The 27,500-nt window shown below is 34.6% G+C and overlaps 3 protein-coding genes across 4 annotated transcripts; all 3 read right to left on the bottom strand.

The window, feature by feature from the left end:
* Positions 1 to 15,420: 15,420 nt before the first annotated feature.
* On the bottom strand, positions 15,421 to 17,666 carry LOC135201266 (histidine-rich glycoprotein-like). Of its 2 annotated transcripts, none has more exons than XM_064230137.1 (3): positions 17,617 to 17,666; positions 16,967 to 17,146; positions 15,421 to 16,658 (listed from the first exon to the last, which is right to left on the bottom strand). In XM_064230137.1, exons 1-3 carry the CDS (start codon positions 17,623 to 17,625, stop codon positions 16,428 to 16,430), a joined length of 420 nt encoding a protein of 139 aa, XP_064086207.1. In that variant the 5' UTR covers positions 17,626 to 17,666; the 3' UTR covers positions 15,421 to 16,427. The 2 variants fall into 2 exon arrangements, with proteins under 2 accessions (XP_064086207.1, XP_064086208.1); XM_064230138.1 differs by having other exon boundaries at positions 17,601 to 17,653.
* Positions 17,667 to 18,555: 889 nt separating this feature from the next.
* Positions 18,556 to 19,961, bottom strand: LOC135201268 (histidine-rich glycoprotein-like). The gene is made up of 3 exons (XM_064230139.1): positions 19,705 to 19,961; positions 19,234 to 19,356; positions 18,556 to 18,824 (listed from the first exon to the last, which is right to left on the bottom strand). Exons 1-3 carry the CDS (start codon positions 19,735 to 19,737, stop codon positions 18,666 to 18,668), a joined length of 315 nt encoding a protein of 104 aa, XP_064086209.1. The 5' UTR covers positions 19,738 to 19,961; the 3' UTR covers positions 18,556 to 18,665.
* A 4,638-nt stretch (positions 19,962 to 24,599) lies between these two features.
* LOC135201893 (pupal cuticle protein Edg-84A-like) lies at positions 24,600 to 26,318 on the bottom strand. Its single transcript, XM_064231191.1, has 4 exons — positions 26,307 to 26,318; positions 26,044 to 26,139; positions 25,724 to 25,861; positions 24,600 to 24,725 (listed from the first exon to the last, which is right to left on the bottom strand). The coding sequence occupies exons 1-4, from the start codon at positions 26,316 to 26,318 to the stop codon at positions 24,600 to 24,602; spliced, it is 372 nt and encodes a 123-aa protein (XP_064087261.1).
* Between the last annotated feature and the right edge of the window lie 1,182 nt (positions 26,319 to 27,500).

Consider the following 27,500-nt stretch of genomic DNA (forward strand, 5'->3'; position numbering starts at 1 on the left):
TATATATATATATATATATATATATATTATGTATATATATACAGTCGTTCAGTGGAGAAATTATATACGAATCTTCAGAGGGTGTCCTTGATACCAGTTGTAAAATGATGAAGTTTATTATGAAACGTTTCGCACATAAAACATCTGTGCATCATTAGTCTGCAAAGAGCAATAAGACAAATAAATAACATATAAAGCCATAAAACACAAACAGAACTCACATGAATTAAAATAGTCTTAAAATTAACCAAAAAAAAAAAACAAAAAAAAAAAAAAAAAGAAAAGTACAAAGTAAAACAGTAAAAAGAGAGAGAACACCCAAACACTAACGTCGTCACCTGCTTTTGACGATAGGTCATTCCATCTTCTCTCCTCATGGACGGTTAGTGTTTTGGGTGTTCTCTCTCTTTTTACTGTTTTTACTTTGTACTTTTCTTTTTTTTTGGTTAATTTTAAGACTATTTTAATTCATGTGAGTTTTGTTTGTGTTTAATGGCTTTATATGTTATTTATTTGTCTTATTGCTCTTTGCAGACTGATGATGCACAGATGTTTTATGTGCGAAACGTTTCATGATAAACTTCATCATTTTACAACTGGTATCATGGACACCCTCTGAAGATTCTATATATATACATACATACATACTTATATACACACATACATACACACACACACACACATATATATATATATATATGCGTATATATATATATATATATATATATATATATATATATATATATATATATATATATATATATAGGAAGTAAAGCTTGGGGGAACAGAGATGAGAATGCTGAGGTGGATTATGGAATATCACTGCTTGAGAGTTTGGAAAATGATGAAATAAGAAGGGCAGGCTTAGTAAAGAGTACAGAGGTGATAAGAGAGTCATGATTGAGATGGTATGGGCATATGTTGAGGATGGATGACGAGGAGAGAGTGAAGAGGGCTTGGGAGGAACCTGTTAGGGGAAGAAGATCGAGACGGAGACAGAGAATTAGATGGCGAGATAAAGTGAAAGAAGATATGGAGAGAAGAGGTTCTGCGGAGGAGGATGCCTTTGATAAAAGGCAGTGGAGAAGGCGCATCAGGCAACCGACCCCGTAATGCAGGGATAACAGTGGGAAAGAAGATATATATATATACATGAATGTGTGTATGTGTAAACAAATTCTTCTGTTAAAACAGGATACGTCTCAAGTATAAAAAGCCCATTAAAGCTATCTGGTTTAAAGGTAAGGAATATATTTCGGTGAACTGATTCCCACCCTTATCAAGTAGTGAATGACGAAAGAAGTTACATTTGTGAAATATGTAGTGGGAGATATGCCCTTAGGTGATGCCTGGGGTGGAGCATAGGACTCTGACCATATGGACAATATCCTCCCTAAGGCAACGATGAAGCTGATTAAGACAATTGACAGAACCAACGTCGGCTTAGCGGTGACCCCAGGCATCATCTAAGGGCATATCTTTCGCTATATATTTCACAAATGTAACTTCTGTCATTCACTACTTGATGAGGGTGGGAGACAGTCTACCGAAATATAGTCCTTAGCATCAAACCAGTGTTTTAATGGGTCTTTTATACTTGTGTGTGTGTGTGTGTGTGTGTATGTGTATATGTATATATATATATATATATATATATATATATATATATATATATATATAAATATATATATATATATATCTATAGTATATATATAATATATATATATATATATATATATATATATATATATATATATATATATATATATATTTCTCGATGCTCCCAATCAAACCTACACGTTTTAATGATTTGTTTATTTTATTGTTAGAAAGACCTTTTCTCTACGAAAATGTTTTTATAAAATGTTCCTTTTGGTTGTAATCAAAGTCAACTTTTTTTTTTTAAGTTACTCTAAGTGAGTCTTAATTTTGTTTAATAATGTTTTAAATTTTTTTAAATTTAAGATATTTATTTTCAGTGATAATATGAAAGGATTGTAATACGACCATAGTACTTGAGGAACCAAGAATATTTCAAAGAAAAACGATTCGGCAGCAATAATGTTAGAAATAAATAGACCTTTGAACTTGGTAAAATACAATGCTTTCAGATTTGCAAAATTCAAATCTTAAAGTTGCATGCTGTATGTACGTAGTGATACACGTTTGTTGTTCAAATTATATCTGCTTTAATTATGTAGCCCTGAATAATGCTATTAGTATCAGTGACCTTTGATGTCCTGAGGCGAAATAATTTAATTATCAGAGTCAGACGAGAAAATAGCCGTTTCCAAGGAAGAAACTACAGTAGTTTGCCCTGTGATAAAATATCACGTTTTCTTTCACGGCGATTCGGTTACTCGTGGACTTGCCTTCATATTAAAGGAAAAAAGTTATTGCAATTAATTTTATTGTCACATACGGAAGACATTGATGGTACTTTTACAATTGGTTGAAGTTAGAAATTTATGTGAGATAAAAGTCTCTCTCTCTCTCTCTCTCTCTCTCTCTCTCTCTCTCTCTCTCTCTCTCTCTCTCTCTCTCTCTCTGACACACAGGCGCGCACACAGCACAATTCAAGAATAGCATTATTTCCAGAAAATTATACCTCTTGGAAATAGTAAGTGATGCGAGTAATAAATGAAAAATAGGTAATTATGTGATGTGTTTGTAATCTTTTTTTTAATTTTCTCAATCAACAGTGATTGTTTATTTTTTCAAGGCTGTAAACAAAACACAACTAGCTTCTAGGAAAGGTATGGGCATAGGTTCCCGTAACGATGGGATAATAAGTCTTAGTGTTTGTCTCCAAGATTAAGATATAAATATTTTAGGTCATCCTCAACACCAAGGCTTTTCTTCTTTTCTCCCTGTAAAATCAGGAGTGAAATCACAAGAGCTGTTCCAATATAGTAGAATAACTGACTACTTGGCCTGATGTAAATCCAGTATGGAATAAAATAAGAGTGTATTGACTTTGGTTTTACGATGCTTTCACGCAATAGGATCAAGTGACGTGATTTATTTATAAGATATGTGGATTTAAGAATAACTATGCTCGGTACTGAGAAATATTGGGTTCGTTAGGTTTACAACGAGCTGTAGTATGTCATGCTGTTATCAGATATATGATATAATTTTTCTTTGAGCTCAGTGTTTGGTTTATTTGTGCACTTCTGTGCTAGCTATGTGTTTATATGTAGACATATTTTCGTTTTTTTGAATGGCACTGGCACTAAGAAGCAATTTTGAGTCAGGACTCGAGCTACATTTGACAAGAGTAAGAACTTTGAGTAATTAAAATTAGTTTTTATGTACTTGGCGACGGGAATTTGTTCCAATTTATACAAGTGCATTTGCAGTCTTGGCGGTAATTCAAGTTCTTCAGTTAAGTGACTCCACTTTACCCCTCACTTCAGCTATTGTTAACTCATACACCATTACACACTTACAGAGGTGTGTGGGCATTTTGATGTATAAGAACGTAAATTTATACATGTGTGTGTACATATCTTATATATATATTTTATATATATATATATATTATATATATAGTATATATATATATATATGTTTGTGTGTATGCACACAAACACACGCTTATATATGTATATATATATAGTTTATATATATCATATATATATATATATATATATATATATATATATATATATATATATATATATATATATATATATAGAAATATATATATATAAAATAAATAAATATATATATATATATATATATATATATATATATATATATATATATATACATAATATGTAAGTTTTCCTCCTTCCAGGGCTGGTTCTAGAAGAAAAACAACACAAAGGGGATTCAGACTCCCGCTAACTATGCCATTTACCTTCATCGTGCAAGCACGAAACCCTTCCTTCCCAGTCCCTTTTCCGCAGCATCTGTCCAGCTCTTTCTAGGCCTTTCTCCTTCTCCTTCCTAAAGTCTTCGAGTATGCTCCTTTCTCCTACCTATCGTCCTCCATTCTTTTCACACGACCAAATCATCTCGAAGCTCTTTGAGTTCTCTTTTCCTCTGCACTTAGCATTTTACTGTCTGCCTGTCTTCAGATCTCAAAATGTTTCAGCTCCATTTGTGCGATATATGAAATGCAATAGTTCATCTCCGTGATTCTTTCTCTTTGCTCCGTTGTCTTGGTTTACATACTTTCCCTCTTTGCAGTCATTTTCAATCTTTAACTAGCTTTTGCGGTTTCTCTAAACTATCCTCAATCAGCACCGTATCCTCTGCAAACATGAACCATCTCACACTCTATGCACGATCATTTTCTAACCCCACAACTTTGCACCTACTTCTGATATCTTATATTTGGCTTCTTGAACCAGTTCATCCACAAAGTTATTGAACAACCTTTGAGACGTAACACAGCCTTGCCTCAGACCCACTTTAACGGCAAACCCTTTCCATTACACACACACACACACACACACACACACACACACACACACACACACACACACACACCTACCTTTCTTTGTGATCTTTTTAATGAGAATAACTTAAATTTTCGTAAATAAATTTATTACCCTGGTCTGGCGACTTCAGCAGGTCGTAGTCATAAATGTATAATTAAAATCGATCATCTTACATATTTTCTACGAAGTAGTTATATATTAGTATCATAATATATTATATCTTTTATATATATATATATATATATATATATATATATATATCATATATATATATATATATTAATATATAAGTAAGAGCAAGAGCGTACAATCCCCGTTATAATCTTTGAACAATAAAGGACATACCATACACAAGTCCTCTTACTATCTCCGCGTCAGGTACCAGACCATTCTCACGAGAGATTAAGCTGACGAGATTAGCGTGTCGCATGCGTAGCCACTTACGCCATTTGTTGCGTAAATGGTTTATATACGCTTTTGTAAGCTCTGCTGTTCTTAGCCGGTTCATCCATTATGTCACTTTGTGAGGTTCAGTCGGTTATTATTACTTCACTCGTTACGGAAAATTTTCTGTTGTTGTCATGTCCGTCATTTGAAATTCGACCGTATATATCTTGTACAGTGACCATATGCCAGTCCGTTGTTGCATAACATAATATTCTGAGGACATGTTCAAGTAGGCCTGTATTTTTCCCCGATGTGATATAGACATTTCGCTCTATTTTGAATATTAATATCGGCACTGGATGTTAGTGACGACGATTTATCAATTTATTCAGAACATCAGATTATCCTCATATTTTATTCAGATAATGAAATGTCAATAAATGCTCTTGCATCGTGCAGTCCATTGTTAAATGCATTTGATCGCTTGGATCCTGAAATGTTATTTAATCTTTTATATTTCACCGGGTTAAATGATAATTAATTTACGTACTCGAATGGAATACTATTTTTGTCCATTTATCACGTCAAGTAACGCGAATATTGAAATCGCGGATTACTCCTAATGCTTAATGTAATTTTATACGGCAGTGGATGTTGCTTTATGTTTTCTGCTGAAATTCGGCGGTTTTTCCCGTGGCTTCAGCACTGAGAAGGAAACGATGAGATTTCATCTTGAAAAGCTCTCTGCTCTACGATCCTCGACATTTCGCCGGTATCAACAAAAAAGTTTTCGAGGTGTACAGTATTTTGTGTATTCCTTCATTAATTATAGTTCCCCTTATTATCTTTTATAACAAGTCCTTCGTGTAGTTATACGTATGTGTTTTCCATGGTGCTTGTATAAGAAGAGAAAAAAAACGCGGAAAAAATGGAAATTATTTGTTTATTTTCAAATTTAAGTACCCAGGTTTGTCGCAATATTAGTCGTCGCATATATCTAAAATTTTATTTTGGTCGTCATACATTAAGTAAAGTAAAGCCATCATTGATGTTTATGAGAGCAGGGAATATTCAGTTTTAAATATGTTAAAACGCCTGCAATATGCTTTGGCTTCTGGTGTATGGAAAAACCATACTTAGCGCAAATCGCTCCTTGACGTAACGTTTGTAAATTGGCTTATTTCTACTGCAGAGTACCCCGGGTAATGTATTATTTTAAAGGTTCCAAATGTTTTTCACTTTTCCTTGGAAATCTTTACTGGATTCATTCTTGACATTATGCTGCATTGATTTCAAGTGATATTGTTTTGGAGTTTAGACTTAGTGAATTTGCCTAGTTTACTTACGGTTACTTACGCATGTTTTTCAGCATTTTATTATTTCCATTTTCTCCTTACCCTGACTTGATTCGCACTTATACGAAAGGTTATATCTGCTTATCTTTAATCAGGGGCGAATTGCATTCGCGAATTTCACCTTGTACTTTCTTCAGACAAAATCTCCAATTCCGAATCTCGAATGAATCATTTTGCACATTGTTATCAAAAAGGAATCCCGAGCTCTGCTTTGTGCCATTTCCCTTTTGGGGGATTCCGAAGTTTTGCGAGAGAAGATGGCAGCAGTATTTCTGCAGCCCTGACGACTGGAGCTGAAAATTTCTGAGTGAATCTTGCAATTGCTTTTGCAGGCAGCTGGCAAAGCCAACATTAATGTTATTACTAGTACGTGCCTTTTGTTTGCAAGCAGCTTGGGATTCGTTGGACTTAGGAGGGTCCGAAGTGGTCGAGGTAATTTCATCAGGATTTTTAGTTTTGCTGAAGTTCATTTAAAGTTGCCAACTGCCATAGTCCAGGTGTTGATCGATCTAGATTTTTTCAAAATAATGTCTTTGTCATGAAGTTTTTGTAATTTTTTTTAAAGAATCGTTTGACACTTAGAAGATGCAGTTTACGGCTTCGGCGTTTTACATTTATGGTATTTCCTAGTGAATGCTGATTGACATGTGGCGTCCACTATTTTAAGACATTCCTCTAATTTTCTGGATCTCCTTTTATCCTCAAGGCTGAATTAATGAAAACTGTAGCCATGTATTACGTTTATTCTCTTTTGTTGACACCTGTTGCAGCCATTAACTCATGGCTATCATCAGGGCTTCAGTCCATCTTGAATGTAACTGCACTTCAATAAGCAGTTGATTGCTGCAAGAATCTGGATAAGATTATATCTTCCTCAAAAGTCTTGGAAATTTTGGAGAGTAAAGTATTTAGCATTTTTGTCAATTTCATGCTACTAAAGTAGATTGCTGTTTTTGGTTGGTGCTCTGGCTACTCTATTTTTGTTTTATGTTCATGTCGAATTTCTTAAGGACCACACAAACTTCTTGAAGTAATTTAAGAATGCTTCTCGATTGCTTCTAGATTGTTATATTTGAAGGTTCTTCAAATTGGCATTTGCCTATGTTTTCATTTTGTTATCATTAACATTTTATTTATTTTTTATATTCACAGAGTTCATAATTGTCATTTGCAAATTTTGTAAGGTCATAATTATAGGAAATAATAAAACATTTCATCGAAGGCACACTGACCAAAGTGAAATATTCTGAGGAAGGCAGGATAGTTAATTGTTACTCTGTTATATCCTTGGAACCACATATATAGACTCAGTTTTAGCCGCACGTAAATTCAACTTGAGCATCTTTTATTATTCATGAAAAAAAAAATGCATTTCTCTGCCGTTTGTATTGATTTTTGGTCTAACCTAAATGGAAATTTCTCTGTCCAAGCTTAGAAACTCAACAGTTAGTCATGGCCGGCAACATGCGCCCCCATTGAATACAGAACATTCAAACTTTACAGCCTGGTATGATGCATCAAACGAGTCATTTTGTTGCGTTTCGGGCCTTGTGAATAGCCGGATTGACAGTAAATTTCTAGTGATATTATTCTTACTCTTGAATTACAAAGAGAGGGAGATTTAGCTATATCCCCGTGGCTTTATTTGTGAAATAAACAACAACGGTATTGGTTTCAGTGGAGTGAATATTGACAAAACCCGGTTTTATTATGGGGTTCGATCAAATAACGTCGTTCCGCGTTTCATTTTAGCTCTGTTGCCCAGTCAATAACTTAAAAATACGGCCATGTGTCGAATGATGTGACGGGAATATACTGCTACTGCTAGAATATCTTGTCACGCATTTCCGAATTGGATGAGTTTCTGGCATGTTTTGCGTCGGCTCCTTTTATGTTTGGGTTTAGTTGTTACCCTTGGGTGGCCTCTTTCTCTTTCTTTTTCTTTCTAGTGCTCCAGAATACTTTAATCATTATACTTACTCATATTTATGGAGTATTACTGTCATTATTCTTACTCATATTTATGCAGTATTACTGTCATTATTGTTACTCATATTTATGCAGTATTACTGTCATTATTATTACTCATATTTATGCAGTATTACTGTCATTATTCTTACTCATTTATGCAGTATTACTGTCATTATTCTTACTCATTTATGCAGTATTACTGTCATTATTCTTACTCATTTATGCAGTATTACTGTCATTATTCTTACTCATTTATGCAGTATTACTGTTCATGTGAACTGGAGGCTTGAGTTTGATAAATTTCATAGATAATGCTTCCTTCTAAGAGATTGTTCTTGTATGCAAGTTATCGCTTTCCTATCTAAAGTGGATAAAGAACCAGTATACAAAGGCGTAGATAAGAAAAGATAAAAAGAATAAAATTATGGGTAAGTGACGTGGCAAAATACACTTGAAAAATTTATATATCGACCTGTTAGCATTATCGATATTCATCCTTCCTCTTTTTATGTTTTACAGGAGTTCATATCTTTTGTTTCTCATCTTAGCTTGGGGTTTTTCATTGATCTCTTGCTTTTACTGATGGTTCATGTCTCATACTTATGAAACATTTAGTAAAAATTCATTTTTACTTAGTATTACGAAATCATTTGCAGAATGATGTTTTGCAAACCAGTTATAAGGCATCTGCGCGTGCATTTTGCATTTTCTTTGGCATTCCACCTTCATATCGCCGTCAGTAAGTGATATTTCATGTTTTGTGGATTTTGTCTCATCGAAAATAAGTCATTTGATATGAAGGAAAATCTGAAGGGAGTCGCTTAAATTTACTTTTAACGTTTTATTTAGTTTCATACAGAGTGAGATATTTTTCTCATTTTTGTGAATTTTATTGATGACTGTACATTGGGAATGTGTCGCTTTCAGTACGACTCATGCAAATTTAGCTTTCTTTGCTGCATTATAAATATTTCTCTTGGAGCGGAGTGATGCATCCTCCCTTTTGCCACCGAGGTCCCACAGAGATCTTTTCTTATCATATGAGGATGATAGTGGTGTTTGCAGGTGATCTTCTTTTTGTACACAGGATTTCTCTTTTAAGTTTTCTATCAGTGTCTCTTCCTTTGTTTGATTGCATTAATCGAGATATAAGCAGGATGAAAAAAGCTCCAATCCGTTCTTGTGCTTCCTGGTAAAATGATTATGTTTTCCCTTGTTCTCACTGTACTTAGGGTAATACATCGATACATATCTGTTTGATGATTCCTCAGGATCTTCGGATTTTTTTAAAATTCAGCAGTTGAACACCAATGACTTCAATAAATTTGTTGGAACAGATGAAAACCAACAATCTTGGGTAAAATATTTTTTCCTTTTGATAAGTCTTTTGTTAGTCTGCCTTGTCATTGTCAGTTTTTATTTGAACAAAGCCTTCTGCTGTGATATATCCTGTATTGATATTTTCCAGCTTGGACTGATTCACGAAATCTTCGCTTATTTCGATAAAACACTAGGTAGAGCTTCAACACTTCGTTTTCCATATGTCGCTGCCAATTGTCAGGTTCATGGCTTTGTATTCCGACATCTGTTTAGTGAAAATGATTAACTGCGGTTGGACAGTATTGCATATTCGTATGTAATACATTATTTTCCCAAATCTATCACCTTTACATCATCGTGTATATATATATATATATATATATATATATATATATATATATATATATATATATGCGTGTGTGTTTATCTGCATATATATTAATATATATATATATATATATATATATATATATATATATATATATATATGTGTGTGTGTGTGTGTGTGTGTGTGTGTATGCATTCATGCGCGTGCACACACAGACCCACGTACACACACACACACACCATGTTTTAAATGAGTGAGTTTAGAGTCCTAATGAATACTGAAATACCGGTATTTTTTGTCGTGCTATGAAAGTCATTAGTTTTGTCGTTTTCTTCCAAAAAGCTGTGCATTGACAACTCGTTTGAAGTAATTAGAGCATTCCTCTAAACGTTAATGCAATATTAAAATATCATACGATTTTGATGGAATTTTGCTTCGTGCGAAATACGCGAATTTCAAATATTTGTCATGTTTTAGGATGGAAATGGCTCTGCGCGTAGCTCTGGATTAATCTCTTTTGTGACGGAATTTTTTAGTCCCGTGAAAGGATGGCTCCATTACCTACTGATGTCATGTTTTAAACATTTAGGTTCTCCGTTTGCTTTGTGCTTTTGACTGTGTTCAGAAAGAAAAGCGTCATTCGTACAGACCAACTGACCTCATGATCGTTAGTTGACATTCGGCTTAAATACCTTCTTGGGCCTTGTCATTCTGTTTTCATATCTTGTGTTTTTGATGTAAAGATAGTTTTTCTTCCAGCTTTCAGCGTTATGCATTGCTCTACTCTGTGCTAATTGGAGGATGAGTTGTGGTTTTGCTTCCATTTCACCCTTTGTGTGAGGGTCCAATGGTATGCCAGTATACACTCAGTCCAGAATTGCGCTCTCTCTCTCTCTCTCTCTCTTCTCTCTCTCTCTCTCTCTCTCTCTCTCTCTCTGTAAGACCTTGCTGTTATATCTTTGTGGCATACAGTCTCTCTCTCTCTCTCTCTCTATCTCTCTCTCTCTCTCTCTCAAGTTGAGTGGGGAACAAAACTTTGAATAATAATTGACTCACGGAAATTGCGTCAAGGTAAATTTACACTGGTTAATCTTCTCAGCCTGGAGGGGAGAGAAATTAAAAGATCTCTCGCGAAATCGTATTAAAAATAGCGGAAGGAAAACGTTTGATTTAAAGGCTCTCGGAATTTTTTTTTTTTTCCTCATCTTTTCTTATGAACTTTGAATTTTCTTCGAAGGGAGAGCAAAGAAAAAAAGAACAACTTTTAGATTCGATTTCCTTTCGATAGCTAAAGTTCTCTCTTGTAGGGAAGGAAGTCGATTAGACACTTGCTCAAGTTAAAAAGAAAAAAAAATTATCTTACGTACACGGATGACTACAGGCGTAAACTAATCTTCATAAATGCGCATCAGTCAGTTATCTTTAGACACACACACACACACACACACACACACACACATATATATATATATATATATATATATATATATATGTTATATAAAAAGAGGGATGTATTAAGACAATATGTTTAAGACAGTTGTAATGTGAGATGCTGTGACTTTCTTAGAATGTAGGGGTCATCAGTTTAGCTTCTCCTTGGAGACAGTGCCGAAGTGACAAGCTTCGGAAATGCAATGAGGACGTATCTTCATTGTTGGGTGGCATGTGTGCGAGCTTCGTCCGTACAAAATGAGAATGTAAGGTAACCAAGGTGAGAGGTCATTACAGAGGCGGCAGAGCCAAGATGGCTTCTGCAAAAGTATTTTTGGAACAATGTGTGTGAATACTGTGTTGAATGGGAAGTTCTGAGAAAGGGGAACTGATCTGAGAAAGGGTTACTGAATATGGCGACTTGATTGATATGGGAACTTAACTAATGTTACATGGTGTTACTATGGAGACTGTATTATGACTTGCCCAGTTTCATGACTAAAATAATGTTGGTTATTGTAGTAGAAATATGGAGTGGGTTGTCTGAGATCAACAATTCATTTAATCATTCTGTTAAGAACCTGAGTTATTTAGTTTATGCCTTGCTCTTAAATAAATGTTATTTTTGTAAGTTCACGAGTCTGATTTGATTGCCTTAGGTAATGGGGGTGGGGGGTGGTGTTGTGGAGGGAGAGAGAGAGAGATGGATGGAGAGAGAGAGATGTTGTAGTGAGAGAGAGAGAGAGAGGGGGGGAGGGTGTTGCCAGTGCCCTAGACGCACGATTCATTGCTACCTTTTTTAAGATAGAAGAACCGAGATTATTATCACGGTTATATACATATATATATATATATATATATATATATATATATATATATATATATATATATATATACACACGTGCGCGCGCACACAATATAAAAACACCATAATCATTAAAAGAATCCACAGATATACTCTTGTGTGTGTTAATGATAATGGATAGTCATGAGACCACTCAGCTTTTCCAAGTTCATCTTCTTCAGCCAGCGTTTATGTACAATCCCCTTTTCAAGGTTTTCGTAGACAAAATTTGAACCGTAGTACAATGATTATGTATTATATGACAAAGACATGTGGCTTAAAAAAATACAAATACAGTAACTATAAATTAAAAGGCAAAAAAAAAAAATCCAAATAAAAAGTGGACATATGAACAGTATAATTGGGGTAATATAATACTGAGACATTTACCTAAAATATAAAACTGACACCAAGATAACCATATAAAGTATGAAAAGAAAGAAGCAGAAGACGCGGACGAGTTCCATCTCAAGTGGAAGAAGGTACACTAACCAACGAGATAAATAAATTTACAAAGAAAATTCCTTCTATTTCAGTGGGGCAGAAGCAAGAGAGATTTAAAGGGGGCGGGGCTAAGCTGCTTCATATGCAATATTCCGAAAAAAGAGAAGAAAACAAGCGCAATGATTGCTTTCTATGAAACTGAAATCACAATGTAGAGCGCTATTTACTAAGAGTTATCAGTTCTGTGTCCTGAATTCCAGGTTAGACAGTTCGCAACCGTAAATTATACAGGAACTCAGGGTTACTACAGGTGAGGGTATTTTTGAAAACAAGCTGAGTTTAACACACGAATAAAGATTGTTTAAACCTAAAAACAGTTCATGAACGTCGGGTAAAGTTTTTTTTTTTTTTTAAGGTGTCGAATTCTTTGATGCGATGGAAAATGTATACAATCTACAACCATAATTAGAAATCGGTTTATAGGGTACCATATTTTTCAAAAAATAATATCTGGTTTTACGAAATGTTTATTTTATATTTATTGTGCATTGGTTGAAGTGAAAAGTAGATGGAGAGCAGCGAAGGCCTCGTTTGAGTGAGTACAAATACGCACACTTGTTTATATTACATAAGTGATATATGTGGTTGTCTTCATGCACACGTACCTAAGACATAGTGTATCATATTTCAGGATTTTAGAACGATGGAGGATAAGTGTAAATGTTCTGTTGCAATCGCATTAAGTGTCCCGCAAATTTAGGGGGAAATGGCGTGGAGATTAAATGAAAGCAAGGGTAGACCAAATAGATGAACTCTCGTATGCCACATCCAGCAAGGCGAGGAATGGAATGAAATGTTCTTCTAAATAATGAAGATATATTTTACACATACTTACATACATATATATGAAGATCAGAGGACAGTGGAAACAGGCTGGTACATATAAACATCTTTATTAGTGCCGACGTTTCAAGACAAGTCTCATTTTCACGGCTGTAATAAAAGAATAAATGTAGTAGATTACCAAAACAAACAAATTTGTTTGATTTTATAATCTACAATATTTATTCTTTTATTACAACCTTGAAAATGAGACTTGTTGTCTTGAAACGTTGGCACTAATAAAGATTTTTTTTTATGTACCAGCCTGTTTCCACTGCCCTTTGATCTTCATATATCGACTGATTAGTTGTCCACCTGTATCCCATACATATATATATATATATATATATATATATATATATATATATATATATATATATGTGTGTGTGTGTGTGTGTGTGTGTGTGTGTGTGTGCGCGGGCGCGCTTGTGTATGTGTGTGTGATTGTGTATATGTAAGTTAGTTTAGAAAAATATTCATTGTGGTGTTTGCTTTCTCGTTAGGTTCAGCGGGAAAGCTAATCTATTTTGTAACCGCTGAGATGATGTGATCAGCTGGAGTAGGACCACGGCATCACGTTACTTGAATTTATTGCGGAAATAAGCGAGAAAGTTTTAAGCAAATATTTTGCGTCTGTCGTACATATCACAGTAGGTTAAGATCGCTTTGTCAAGAAAGAATTTCAAGTGAAATTTTCTTTTATACTTAGCAGCTGAATTACCTACTTACTTGGTGATATATGTTTGGGCTGGTATTGTTGAAAATTTGTCACCGTGAGTAAAGAAAAATACAAATATTTATGCTTGAATTAGCAAGCAAGTACAGTTGGCGATGAGAGTTTGACGATTTCTCTGTCGTTGATTGGGAATTCTAACCCTGGGGTGTAACTTACTTACTAGTCTAGATTATATAGAACAAAATACATTCAAGGTTGATCGACAGTTATAGTAAAATTTGGTGAAGAGAGGATTGCGCCCTACGGCTGACGGTTTCCAGCCTGAACAAAAGATTGCTTGCAAGTGGTTTAGGCTAATAAACCAACGCCCATTGATAGAGCACTTCGCTTTCGCATCTTGTTGCTGGGAAAGACAGACAGACCGAAGTCAAACATGATGTGAATGTCTTGTGGCTTTCCGTTCTTAGGGCCTTTGTTTTGAAATGTCTTTGCCTTAAGGATACACTTACCTCTCTCTTTCTCTCTCGTGTGATGAACCATATCGTGTATGAACATTACGAGACTGAACGTAAAGAACATTCTTATTGCACAGACTGAGAACTTTATGGTAGATTACGGTGAAATAGTGACTGGAATGGCTTAACGTATTCTAGTTTGTATAATGTAAAACATTTTCATGGCATTCTTGCAAGTCACATGTACATTTGCACACTTCAAAGACTTTTTCACATATATGGATTGCTGGCAAACGCAGATATTTCCGGCCATTTGTTGAAATAATGTAGATGGAGTTTAATCTTTCCCCGTTTATAATTGCCATATCCTACAGTGTTATAATTAGTTACAATTAGTCATTACGTATAGGACTTGTTTAAGAAAATATATATATTTTTTTTAATATTAGGAAATATATATGCTTTTGGCAGGTGAAAGTCCCTGTTACATTTCAAGTGATGTCATTGGGATTTAAGAATGAACCATTCTTAAGCTTATATTTTATAAATATTTAATGCATTTTCTTCTTCTTTCAGGTGAGTAATGATAAACTGTGGTTAGATTCACCTGGCTGTACGTATAGTTACCGGTAAGTTGTTAAACTTAGCCACGCCCGAAAAGTTCAGTAGTTTATGCGGTAATTTTAAGCTTACATACATATACTAAATGCATGTTTACATTATATATATATATATATATATATATATATATATATATATAATATATATATATATATATATATTATATATTACGAAATGAGAACTAACTCGAGGAAAGTCATATCAACAGATTTACCAGTAATGAAAATTGCCTTTTTTGAGGCTCAGTGAAACTCGTTATAATTTATCAGCTTTAATAAATAACTCCATTCGGCGTGGTCTCTTTACCCATTCAGCAGTTGTAACATATCAGAAAATTCCGAATTACGTTGAAGTAGAAATATATTGCATGAGAATACATGTGTATCCGTATCATCCACTTTCCAGTGCATTGCAGGTAAGTTAATGTATTTTAATTGCCTACTTCAAAAGGGAGAGTCAGTCGTGTATAGAAAAAATGAGGGAAAAACGAAATTTTCAAAGGAACATAAAATCATAGATAACGTTTTAATTTTGAATGGAGCTTATTCCAGAATTAAGAGAAATAAGAAAGCTCGGTTACTATTCAAGAGGAAAACTCAGTAATCTCCTGAATGGGAAAAAAGTTTATAAATAATGACTGAGAATGAAAAAGTCGGCTTATTTACATTTTTGAATTAGAATGTTGGCTTAATCCCTTACTCAAAAGAGGAAGGAGGGACGTGTGAAGCACATTAGGTAGTAGTTTTAAATTTAGGGCAATGACAGCATAGATTTTAATGTTGAAAGAAGAGTGAAACCTAGTTATTAGTTTTAGAGTCAAGTCACATTAGAAGTTGGTTTAAAATTGGTAATTGTAGCTTAGATGTTGATTTTGGGGAAATATTTCACTTTCGATGCTAATTCTACAATTAAACTACGGCTTAATTATTTGTAAACATAATTCCTCTGAGATGAAAATTAACTTGGAATATAGTTAGTTGAAGTAGTATCAGCTTAGTTGATAGTTTTATATGAAGATTTCCGTTAAGTTGTAATAGTTGTAAATGAGTATGTTTTTATTCAATAGGGGATTATAGCCAATTCTTGCCAATTTGTCCTAGGAAAATTTTCCGTCACTGACAAAGTTGCGAAGTTACCGTTTGAGAGCAATTTAGAATTACTGGATGATATGAATAGAAGAAAAAAAAAATCCAGCCGTCGTAGATGAAGCGAAGAGATGTGTTGCGAAGTTCCCCAGAGAAATCAGACGAACCAAACGGCGCTTAATGGCCGAGCCTCACGGTAAGGGTTGATTTGCCATCCGGATAGTAGACGTCGTAGGCAGCTTTCTGGTCGTAACCGTCTACCTGCACGGAGAGAGTGGATTTGCCGTCGGGAAAGTAGACGTCATATGCGGCTTCTTTCTTGTGTCCGTCGAATTTCTGGGCGTGGTGGTGACTCCCGCCGTAGTAGTCGACAGCTTTGTAGTCGAATTCGTAGGGCTTATCGTAATGCTGCGGATATAATAAAGCAGGAATTGGTAATGGCTTTCAAAATGTTTTAATGATGATAATAAGATTAAGAGTATATGTATCATTAGCATTGAAAATGTAAAAGCAACCATCGCGTAATATGATTATATATATTATTAGCATTGATAGAATAACATGTATTGCGTAATTTAGTGATTATATGTCATATTAGCACTTATAAAGGGACAGCATATATTGCGGGAAAGATATTTGGTCATAATAAAAAGTTAAATGACAAGTATCCCATTCCAAGAAGGAAGCATTTCTATTTTGTTCATCGCTTAACTTACGTCGTTGTAGCCGGAGTTGTGATGGTTACCGCCACCATGATAGCCGGGGTTGTGATGGTGACTGCCACCATGATAGCCGGGGTTGTGATGGTGACTGCCACCATGATAGCCGGAATTATGTTGGTGACCATCTGGGAACGCCAGAGCGGCAACCACCATTGCCGTTAACCACACAACCACCTAATGCAATGCAAGGAAGGGAAGATGTTTAATACAACTTAATACTGCGACAAGTTTTTTCTACAGAGTCGTGTAATATGGAACAATTTTACGCACACACATATTACGCATCGTTTTCTGTTTAATTCGCAGTTTATTTTTCTTGTGTTTCTGTTCATTTCATATTTCCCCCCGCCATGCACACATTAATTATTACAGATATATATATATATATATATATATATATATATATATATATATATATATATATATATACACGCCATTAAATAATAATTCGTGACTGGGCCAATGTACAATGTAGCTGTATATACACGAGGACAGTAAATTGATTTATACATAAAGAATAAAGAAATAAAAAAGAAGGGAAATGTCAAAACACTAATGTTGGCTGGATTATAAACATGAGATGAGAAAAGCGAAAAGAAAATCGTTTGAGTTAACGTGACATCGAGACCTGCGCAAGTAATAACCTTCAGCATTATGGAATTTGTGTTGCCTCGTCGGAGTCTCGCGGTTAAGTGATCCTAGAAAGCATTTTCCGCTCAGTTATATACCGTTACTTTTTTCTCTTCTTTTTTGCTGCCTCTTGTGAAAGACGTATTAGGTTTCTACATGGTTGTGGCTGCTGCTTTTCTTAAGAAGAGCATTATATTTACATTTTGAAGGCTATATATACTTTCTAAATATTGAATGTTATCTTATATCAAGTAAATTTACTGTATTGTACAGGTGCATGGAGGTACTACAAATATTAACGTATATTCTTCAGTTCTTTCCATTTTTGCCATTTTTCGGGCACCCCAACCAAATTGACTACGTAATCGTTGGTATGGTTATTTATATATCTTACCTCTTGTGTTAAAATGTATTTGATAGCATTTGTTTTATTTATTCTCGCGTTTTATCCTTTTTATTATTTTAAAGTTCCGAAAATAACTTCAGTGTAAAGCCTGAGCCTTCTCACGTCGCCTTGGGAAAGGTGCCAGATATTGAACGCTAGGTTTCCACTTTTGAGAGAGAGAGAGAGAGAGAGAGAGAGAGAGAGAGAGAGAGAGAGAGAGAGAGAGAGAGAGAGAGAGAGAGACTTTGAACTGGATGACGGGCAGTTTCCAAAAAATGAAAAAAGGTAAAATCATTATCTTTCAAGCTCTGCTGGTTTTATTTTCCCTAACTTATTTTTCATATTTCATTTTCCTTTTCATTTCATTTTCTTTATGATATGCGTTTTTTCATAACTAACTTTCGTTTTTTGGAGTTAATAAGTGCATCTGGGAAGGCTTTTTTTTTTTTTTTTTTTTTTTTTTTTTTTTTTTTTTTTAACATTTCGTTTGAGTGACGAGATGCCCGAAGTAATATCGGCAGCTGATATAGTTCACAAAATACCACATGAATGTTTATAAAAAGACGACACACTGTAATATTCTTTTTATTTATAAACGTGATACAGATCCATATTGTAGCACACTTTCGTCCATATTGATAGACTTTATTTGGTGACTGGAGGCAAACGGTAGTCTGATTAATGTTTACCAATCTTCACAGAGAGCGTCGATTTACCATCTGGATAATAAACATCATAAGCAGCCTGTTTGTTGTAGCCGTCTGACTTCTGTGAATGGTGATAGCTGCCACCGTAATAGTCGTGGGCCTTGTAGTCGAAGTAATAGGGTTTGTGGTGCTGTAAAAGGAAAAGGAGAGATTAATCATCTTACTTTTTCAGTTTTGGATAGAAAATCTAAATGACACCAATGATTACTGTATATATATATATATATATATATATATATATATATATATATATATATATATATATATATATATAATGTATTTATGTATATATAACATATTTGGCTTTGTCTTTTGGCTGATTTCCAAAAATGCGTAACGCATGGCCGCAAAGTCAGTCAATACTTGTGTAATAGAGGAAGAACAGTACTATTTGTATCTTATGATGTTGCAATATTGCAAATTATTATGTGCGCGTAAGTGAACGGTGGCTCAAGAAACCCCGAGGTTTGAATGCAGTACTTGCAGTATGACGCAAATTGGGTCACGTAATTATGTTAAACCCAGACAGTACTACTCACGCCGTGGTAGGGATCATGATGAGATTGATGGCCATGGTGATAAGAATCGTGATGGTGGCCGTGGTAAGTACCGTCTGGCGAAGCCATCGTCGCCATGATGATGGCTCCAAGCAACGCCAGTACCTTGGAATGGAAAGTAACCGTACTGGTAACAGGTAGTTATATAATGCCTTACATGATTCAGTGTGCATATGCACACAAGACTTTAAAGTTCGTTATAGAATACATATTTCTGCAACATTATATATATATATATATATATATATATATATATATATATATATATATAACTTTTCTGAGAATTTACATAATGTACATTGCATACCCCATCATTATTGCTATTTCCATATGCTTTTGAGTGCACCATGATGTGGCATTACGAGCTGCTTACCGTCTTGCCGAGTCATTGCGGTGAAAAGTGTTCTTTTATGGGACAACAAAGCGTTTAAAAGACAATAACTGACATTTTACCTTCAAGAGATCAGACGGGCCAAATGTGAGCATGCTGCCTGTGCCGAAGACCACGGCCTAGTGACTGTCAGGGGAAATGACTTTCGTCGCTATTATATACCGCCACTGGCGGAGGTGTTTCCCTCTGCGCGTTGTGTTCGTATGAGGACAGTATTTTCAGTCTTATATCACGTATCATAACACAACTTTGGACCGTGATTACAAGTATTCATACTCGTCCTTTTGAAGGACGTTCTTAGTTTTTGTGATGGAGACGATTTAGAGAATACAGTCTTAGTTGTTGCCTGGTTGAAGGAGAGGAAAGTTCTGCGGTTCTTTCTGAGTTTTGTTCTTTCGTTGCGTTTCTTTTGAGCCTTACCGACTGGCCTCGTTGCTGAAGCATTTAGCTGGCACCGCCCTCTGTCGTCAGAATCTTGGTGTTGCAAAACCCACCTGTTATGAGAGAGCGCAGTTGGACAGATCTGGAAGTGAAATATAGAAGTATTGAAGCATTACGTATTACGTGTTGTTTCAGAATGTTTAGGGTTGTTAGCTTTTTGTCGTTTTGTTAGAATGCAAGAAAGTCAGCAGTTCGTTGTTTTAGGGAGTTTGATCATTGTATCATATTTTTAGGAGACTATTATTCTGAAGTCTAATATTTTAAAGTTAATATAACTGATCACATCACGTTTTGTAACATTTCATGTCAAATCAAAACCAGCTCCAGAGAAATGAAATCTAGAAAAATTCGGAAGGTCCTCTGTCGCATAAAATCTCTCGGGCTATATTTAGGAATGCCTGTGATGGACTTCTGCAGTGCTCCAGAAAGTATTTTGTAACTCACTCATATTTTCAAGTGGTCACGCAAGAATGACTGATCAGTTTCTTTTCAGTGTACACGTTCAGGCATGTAGTCTCTCTCTCTCTCTCTCTCTCTCTCTCTCTCTCTCTCTCTCTCTCTCTCTCTTCTTACGTTATGAATGTAAAAAGAATTCATCTGTATGAGAGCACGTAGAATGTAGAGTATGATCAGTGACCTGAATATTACAGACTCTTAATCCTTTCTTTAACCATAAGCTCCTTTCATTTCCTTATGAAACGTGAATCATTTCTTGTAATTAATGTTTTGTTTTAGCAGTCAGTAATGTTTTTAATAAGTGCGATTACTATAAAAGTATACAAATAAACTGGTTTTCTAACAACCCACCCTAGTGTATATTTAAGTGGAAATTTCATAAGTATGAAATATATGTTTTGGAACGTATATATATGTCTACTTGGAAATGCAAATTTGCTACCTATGCGTAAGCAAACAAAAGAATATATATATATATATATATATATATATATATATATATATATATATATATATATATATATATACATATATACATACATACATATATATATGATAGATAGATAGATTTATAAATACTGTGTCAAATCACCGAAGACTTTTTATTTTTAGCTGCCAATGTACATACATACACACACAAGCAAGTACACATGCACTCTGTGCTGCATGTTGATCACACATGAAAATTGATGGAAATTACAGAGAATAATGCCATTTATATACCCTCATATATATATATATTATATATATGTATAAAGTCTGTGTTCATATGTATGTATAATAGTTGATAAATATAAAACCAGATTATTTAATTTTACGTTTAATCGGTAGTTAATTTGCTGAGAAGTTTCTACTTTATGAAATAACAATGATTTGATGCATTGTTGTCCAAAAATTATTGTGGGATTGATCTGTTATTATGTATGCATCGAATTTGTTCATAAAGTGTTAATTGCATTTAATGACTGGTTATCCTCACTGTGAAAACAAATGTGAATGTATGGCTGTTGATTGGATGAAAATGTCAAATCATCAGCTATTAAAATACATCAATTGTTAATGGCATTAAACGGTGCATGTGTTATTATTCAGCAAATTACAGTGACATTTGAATGTTATTGTTCCTGCTGATAAAGGTCTTCCTCCAATACGTATATATATATATATATATATATATATATATATATATATATATATATCTATATATCTATATATCTATCTATATATATATATATATATATATATATATATATATATATATATATATATCTATGTATATCTATATAGATATATAGATATATATATATATATATATATATATATATATATATATCTATATATCTATATAGATATACATAGATATATATATATATATATATATATATATATATATATATATATATATTATATCTATATATATATATCTATATATATATATATATATATATATACACATATTATATATATGCACACACAAATACACAGACACATATATATATATAATATTATATACATTTGTGCCGGTACGCATTTCCCTCCAATGTACTTGTATTTGAAATTTTTTTTCCCTCTTCAATATCTGTGTTACTTCCCATGCATACTTTAAAATTATATGATTATGTATATACACATGAGTGTCTATACATAATCATATGTATTATGTATATACACATGAGTTTGTGTCAATTATTTCAGTAGGAATTCAGCTTGTTGATTTTCATTTATGTTTCAATTTGGACCTACCCAAAAGTGTTTAATAAGGACAAAAATCCTTATAGGGAATGCTTTATAACTATACTATTGTTTACCGTTGGACTGTGGAAGTCTCCCTGAGGATATCTTGCGATTGGAACTTCAGAAGGTCAAGCGAAGATGCAGTACATTTCTACCCTAATGTTATTCTTTCATTTAAAATTTTTTTTTCTTATTTGTCTGTCAGATCTACTATTTTATTATTAATTTAGTTAAAAATAAGTGAGATCTCTTCTTTCTGTCTTTCCCTTTACCTTCTCTTTCTTCCCAATGAACAATTTATTCTTTGGAACCTTGAATTTCAATTCAGTGGCTTAGTGGGCCTGAATATGCATAGGGTTCATCTTTTGGATAATAGTAATAATGATAATAATAATAATAATAGTAAGACAGCAAATCCAGGCACTTTATATATGTGTGTGATTATGTGCGTTATCCTGTTTGAATGACCAATGCTAGCCATAATAAAACTTCGTTAATAAAGGGAAGTTGCGATATACTCAATCAGAGATGAGTTAAAGCCATAGCGCCTCAGTGGCGTGGTTGGTATGGTGTTGGCGTCCCACCTCGGTGGTCGCGAGTTCGATTCTCGGCCATTCCATTGAGTAGTGAGAGATGTGTAATTCTGGTGATAGAAGTTCACTCTCGAAGTGGTTCGGAAGTCACGTTAAGCCGTTGGTCCCGTTGCTGAATAACCACTGGTTCCATGCAACGTCAAAACACCATACAAACAAATCAACGCCATATGTAAATATAATGTATATTTTAAAAGGAAACGGTAAGGAGTCTGGCCATGCTGATGCAATTGGAAGCTCTAAGACTGAATGCCTGTTGAGCTGCTTAAGATAGTGCAAACGTTTCCATTGTTTTGGTTTCGGTTGGCATTTTGATGACGTTTGATATGATCAGTGAATTCATACCAGTTGCATCATTGCCATAACGTTTATGTGCACTTCACTTAGTCATAAAATGTCTCAAGCATTGTATGGAGTTTTATCACTGGTGTATTGAGTTATATTTTTCACGGAAGAGTTTTATACTTCAGCTAGACTTTCATAAGGGAACTTTATGAACCAAATATTTTATAGAAAATGGATGTAGCGCGTAATTTTAGGGAGGGCTCAGCTGTGCTTCATTCTGTCTTGCACTTTTCTCTTTTGCTATATGAAAAATAACGCGAGAAATGTTCGCCTGGGATTTGTTCGGTATACGTGTATATATTTTTTAGTTCTTTGGACATGATATTTTCGTGTGTTCGTGGATTCGCTGTTTTGACTTAAAAGATACCGCCACTTTCATTATTTTAACATTTTTAAAAAGATACCGCCACTTTTATTATTTTAACATTTTTAAAAAGATACCACCACTTTTATTATTTTAACATTTATAACATTTTATTAGTTTTACGACGTTTACTTTGAGAGAATCATAGTAGTATTACATTGAAGGCTGCTTGATGGTGCTAAAGCTCATTTTCTGTGTTTTTCCTTTTGATTTTCGCTTTCAGATATTATTTCAGTTGTGTTTATTAATCTCAGCGTGTTCCTTAGGTATTACTCTATTGAGTCTCATTATTCCTTGATTATGCTGACTGATCTTTCCTCGATAGTGAGCCCCATAGGTTTTAATCCGGTATGTATCCACCTTTGCGGCTTCTTTAGTAAAAGGCCGTTGGGGACGACCGTGAAAACATAAACAAAAGGTTATAAATATCATTAAGACAATGACACCCCCCCCCCCCACACAAGAAATATTAGCCTTAGATAACGACCCCCGAAAACCCTTGGGGTCACTCTCTAGGATAGATCCAATCAAGTGAAGCTTGCCTTACTTCCATGACCTATCTCTTGAATAGAGGAAGGCTACGTTTGTAGTACGTTCATTCAGATCTCTCAAAAATGATCTCGTTTCTGTCTATCACTTTGCGAATATGTATAATTGCACGCCACTGGTCTCGTCCTTAAAATAGAAATGTTCTGATGATTGATATGATTTCTTAATTCAGTTTCGATTAGGGGGGGAATAATCTGTACCCAGTTAACTAAAGTCATGACTTTATCATGAAAAGGAAATTAGTTTGTTGTATACTTTGATCTATAGATTTAATTTTCCGCCAAAAGAAATTCACAGTATACAGTGGTTTATTTTATTTATTTATTTTTTTCACAAGAGGAGAGATGGCTGAATTACTTTACAAATAAGTGATCATTCACTATTGTCAAGTTATTCGTACAATTCTCTGGAAAATGGAATCGTATTTATAATGTATATTAACCCCTCTGTTACAGTTGCCCGATCCTAGTTCTCCTCAGTGATATTCATGATACGACGTACTGAACGTCGCTGAAGGACTATGTGCTCTGGGATGGCGAGCTTTCCCCTTGTAAGTCACTTTGGCCACGAATCCTCTGTGGTGGTTTGCTACGTAGTCCACCTGTGAATCGAGTAACTGAGGTTACAGTTAGTACATTAGACCGCCAGTGTTTCTGGCAGATACTTATTATATCATCATTATCATTGGTGTATATGCGATATCCTAGATTAATGATGAACTTTTATCTAAATTATGGGATTATTCCATTAAGAAAATATATATGTGGATCTTAATGACGAATGGTTTTTACATAAATAAATCAGTTCTTTTTGAAGAAGATGCGCAAGAATTTTTCTTTGGTTTTCGCTTTCAGTTCCGACTTCAGATATTTGATGCGAGAACAAGAGAAAATAAAGTCTCTCTCTCTCTCTCTCTCTCTCTCTCTCTCTCTCTCTCTCTCTCTCTCTCTCACATAATATATAGGGAATTTAACGTGCAAACGTTCAAGATTGCAAAACAAGAGAAAATTTATAGCTTACATAGATATATCTGTGTAGTTTGTTTAGGCTGTTTACCCTCGGTGGCAGGCCACGCAAACGAGCCGTAGGTTTGGAACGTTCATGTATATTACACGTTTATGTGTGCAAGCGTCATATAATTGAAAAGAGAGTATTTGCTCGATTCAGAACGTACGTATTACTGAAGGGGCTGTAATAGGTCGAATGTGTTCGGTCACCCATAAGCATTAATGACAAATGAATGAGTCAACCTATATTTAAGCGTCTTCTGGATGTATATTTATGTGTGTTTGCTTATTTGTGTGTATGTTTAATATGTACGTGCTCTCTTCGTAGTGAAGGGAGCGGGGTTGGCTACAGTTGTAAAGCAAGTATTGTTTGGGGTGTGACCACAAACCTCACACATGTTCAAGAGGATTATGTGCCGACAGTATATAGAATTTCTTGATAGTCCTCCATTGTATGTCACGGGGTTACATGTCCCACTCCATGCCCACAGACATTCAAGAGGCGTCTGTGTTTATGTTAGCAGATCTGACGAACTGCTTAAGTAGTAAGGTTGTGTTTATGCGCATACAGTAACTGGGAGAACCTTCTTACCGTTTGCGTGCGGCCGTCTGGAAGATCCACAGTATAGGAACCATAAACCCTTTTCCCGTCTGATCTTTCTTTGTGGGAATAATGTGAGCTCTGGCACTTGTCTTGTATGCGGTAATTGAAGGAGTACGGCTTTGGCTCCTGGTAAAGGTCAAGAAAAGTGGTGGTTTTCTTTATTGACTTATTTTGCTTTTTATAGAAAAGTAAAAGAGTTGTTAGATATTTTTACATAAATAATATATATATGTGTATATATTGATATTGTGTGTATATGTATGTACGTATAGTACATACTAATAGAAAAATAATAGAAATGAACTCACTTTTTTATAAGCAGATTCAAAACCATATTGAAACGATGGCCCCGTGCTATGTGGGAAAGCCGTTATCATTTGTAGGATGACAAGAAGCGTTACAATCTGAAACGAAAAATAAATCATTTTGCTATAATTAATCACATCACTAAACGAGCACGTGAATTTTCTGGAACTAATTGATAATATTGTAATATAGATTTAACATGTTATCCAGTAGTATAATGTTACAGTGTGCTTTTGCAAGTCTAAACACTCCCCCTGATACTTACTTTACTGGTCATTCTAAAGGTTATAAGCTGGTTTAATTCAAAGGGGAGGTAGTCAGCAAATGGCAATAGTAAGGCTACGGTGCCTTGGTTTTATACACAGCTCAGTACACCCATCTTTCGTTTTTTATACCCATAAAACTGATTATTGACCCGTTAACCGGGACCTGAAAGTTATATGCCCCTTAATTTGAAAGGTAGTTGGTTGGGGGCGTTTGTGGGGGGGGGGGGGGGGGGATAGGTGGTGAGACGGCGTGAAACAGAAAACTTTAGAGAAGACAGGTTTCCCGGGTGTTCTTGAACAATATTTTTTTCTTTTCTTTTTTTTTTACTGTCCAGAATCGTCGTCGTAATCCCACCTTTTACGTATAAATTTCGTGTAAACTTCCGTGTTGTTGTTTTTTCGAATTTAATTTCCTTCATATTTTGCTCCGGAGAGAATTGCCGTTTCTTTGAAGGATTTTGAAGGGAATGTGAAGCTACAGCGAACGGAATATTCTTTCCGGAAGTTTTGTGTGAGTCCCTGTTAGTGCCTGTCTGTCTTGCTTCCTTTGTGCCATTTATTTATGATTCATTGTAACTCGCTGTGTGTGTGCGTGTGTGTGTGTGTGCACTGTAAAAGTTTGGGGAAGATTTGAAAGTATTTGTACAAAAGAAATAATGAAGTCTTCGCACCGACTTCAGTTATTTAATAGCCGGTGAATTTCGAAATATAACTTTCAATCATGATAATTCTGAAGAAACGGATAATTCTCATTGTTCTGAACTTCAGGAATTTTTAATGACTTTTTTTTCTGCGAAGGAAGCCACGAGCTTTGAGCAGAACATTGCGCAACCATCTTTGTTTATGAGCCCGTCAAAAAGAGCCTCCGCGCCTACTGTTTGGCGACTTATTATGCTTCTACACTTAATTAAGACTTTGCAAATTAGTCATCTGTGATGCAGCTCATCTCTGCTACTCTGTTTGTTTTTCATTAAGAATTCTTAGAGTCAGCTTCCTGAAGTCATCTCTCTACTTTGGCGTACAAAAATGTTTCCACATTTTTTTCTTTTTTCTTATCAGAATAATATTTGGTTTTCAGGCGAATATATAAAGAGGTGTTTTTTATACTGTAATTGTTAATGTCTGATAGCTTAATTATATATATTCAATTTCATATTTTAGTTTTATGTAAAAGAAAATAATTGAATTTTTTT

The sequence above is a fragment of the Macrobrachium nipponense genome, chromosome 28, assembly GCF_015104395.2.
Source record: "Macrobrachium nipponense isolate FS-2020 chromosome 28, ASM1510439v2, whole genome shotgun sequence".
NCBI classification, from domain to species: domain Eukaryota; kingdom Metazoa; phylum Arthropoda; class Malacostraca; order Decapoda; family Palaemonidae; genus Macrobrachium; species Macrobrachium nipponense.

What these genes read in the sequence shown, in the direction of transcription:
- LOC135201266 (XM_064230137.1), bottom strand. An exon ending in ACAACTCCGGCTACAACGAC is followed by an intron (nt 16,659 to 16,966) that starts GTAAGTTAAGCG and finishes TTATATCCGCAG; the next exon opens with CATTACGATAAGCCCTACGA.
- LOC135201268 (XM_064230139.1), bottom strand. Translation starts at nt 19,737, where the DNA reads ATGCTCACATTTGGCCCGTCTGATCTCTTGAAG. An exon ending in GCCCGTCTGATCTCTTGAAG is followed by an intron (nt 19,357 to 19,704) that starts GTAAAATGTCAG and finishes TTCCATTCCAAG; the next exon opens with GTACTGGCGTTGCTTGGAGC. An exon ending in ATCATGATCCCTACCACGGC is followed by an intron (nt 18,825 to 19,233) that starts GTGAGTAGTACT and finishes TTCCTTTTACAG; the next exon opens with CACCACAAACCCTATTACTT.
- LOC135201893 (XM_064231191.1), bottom strand. An exon ending in TTGAATCTGCTTATAAAAAA is followed by an intron (nt 25,862 to 26,043) that starts GTGAGTTCATTT and finishes GACCTTTACCAG; the next exon opens with GAGCCAAAGCCGTACTCCTT. An exon ending in CAGACGGCCGCACGCAAACG is followed by an intron (nt 24,726 to 25,723) that starts GTAAGAAGGTTC and finishes CTCGATTCACAG; the next exon opens with GTGGACTACGTAGCAAACCA.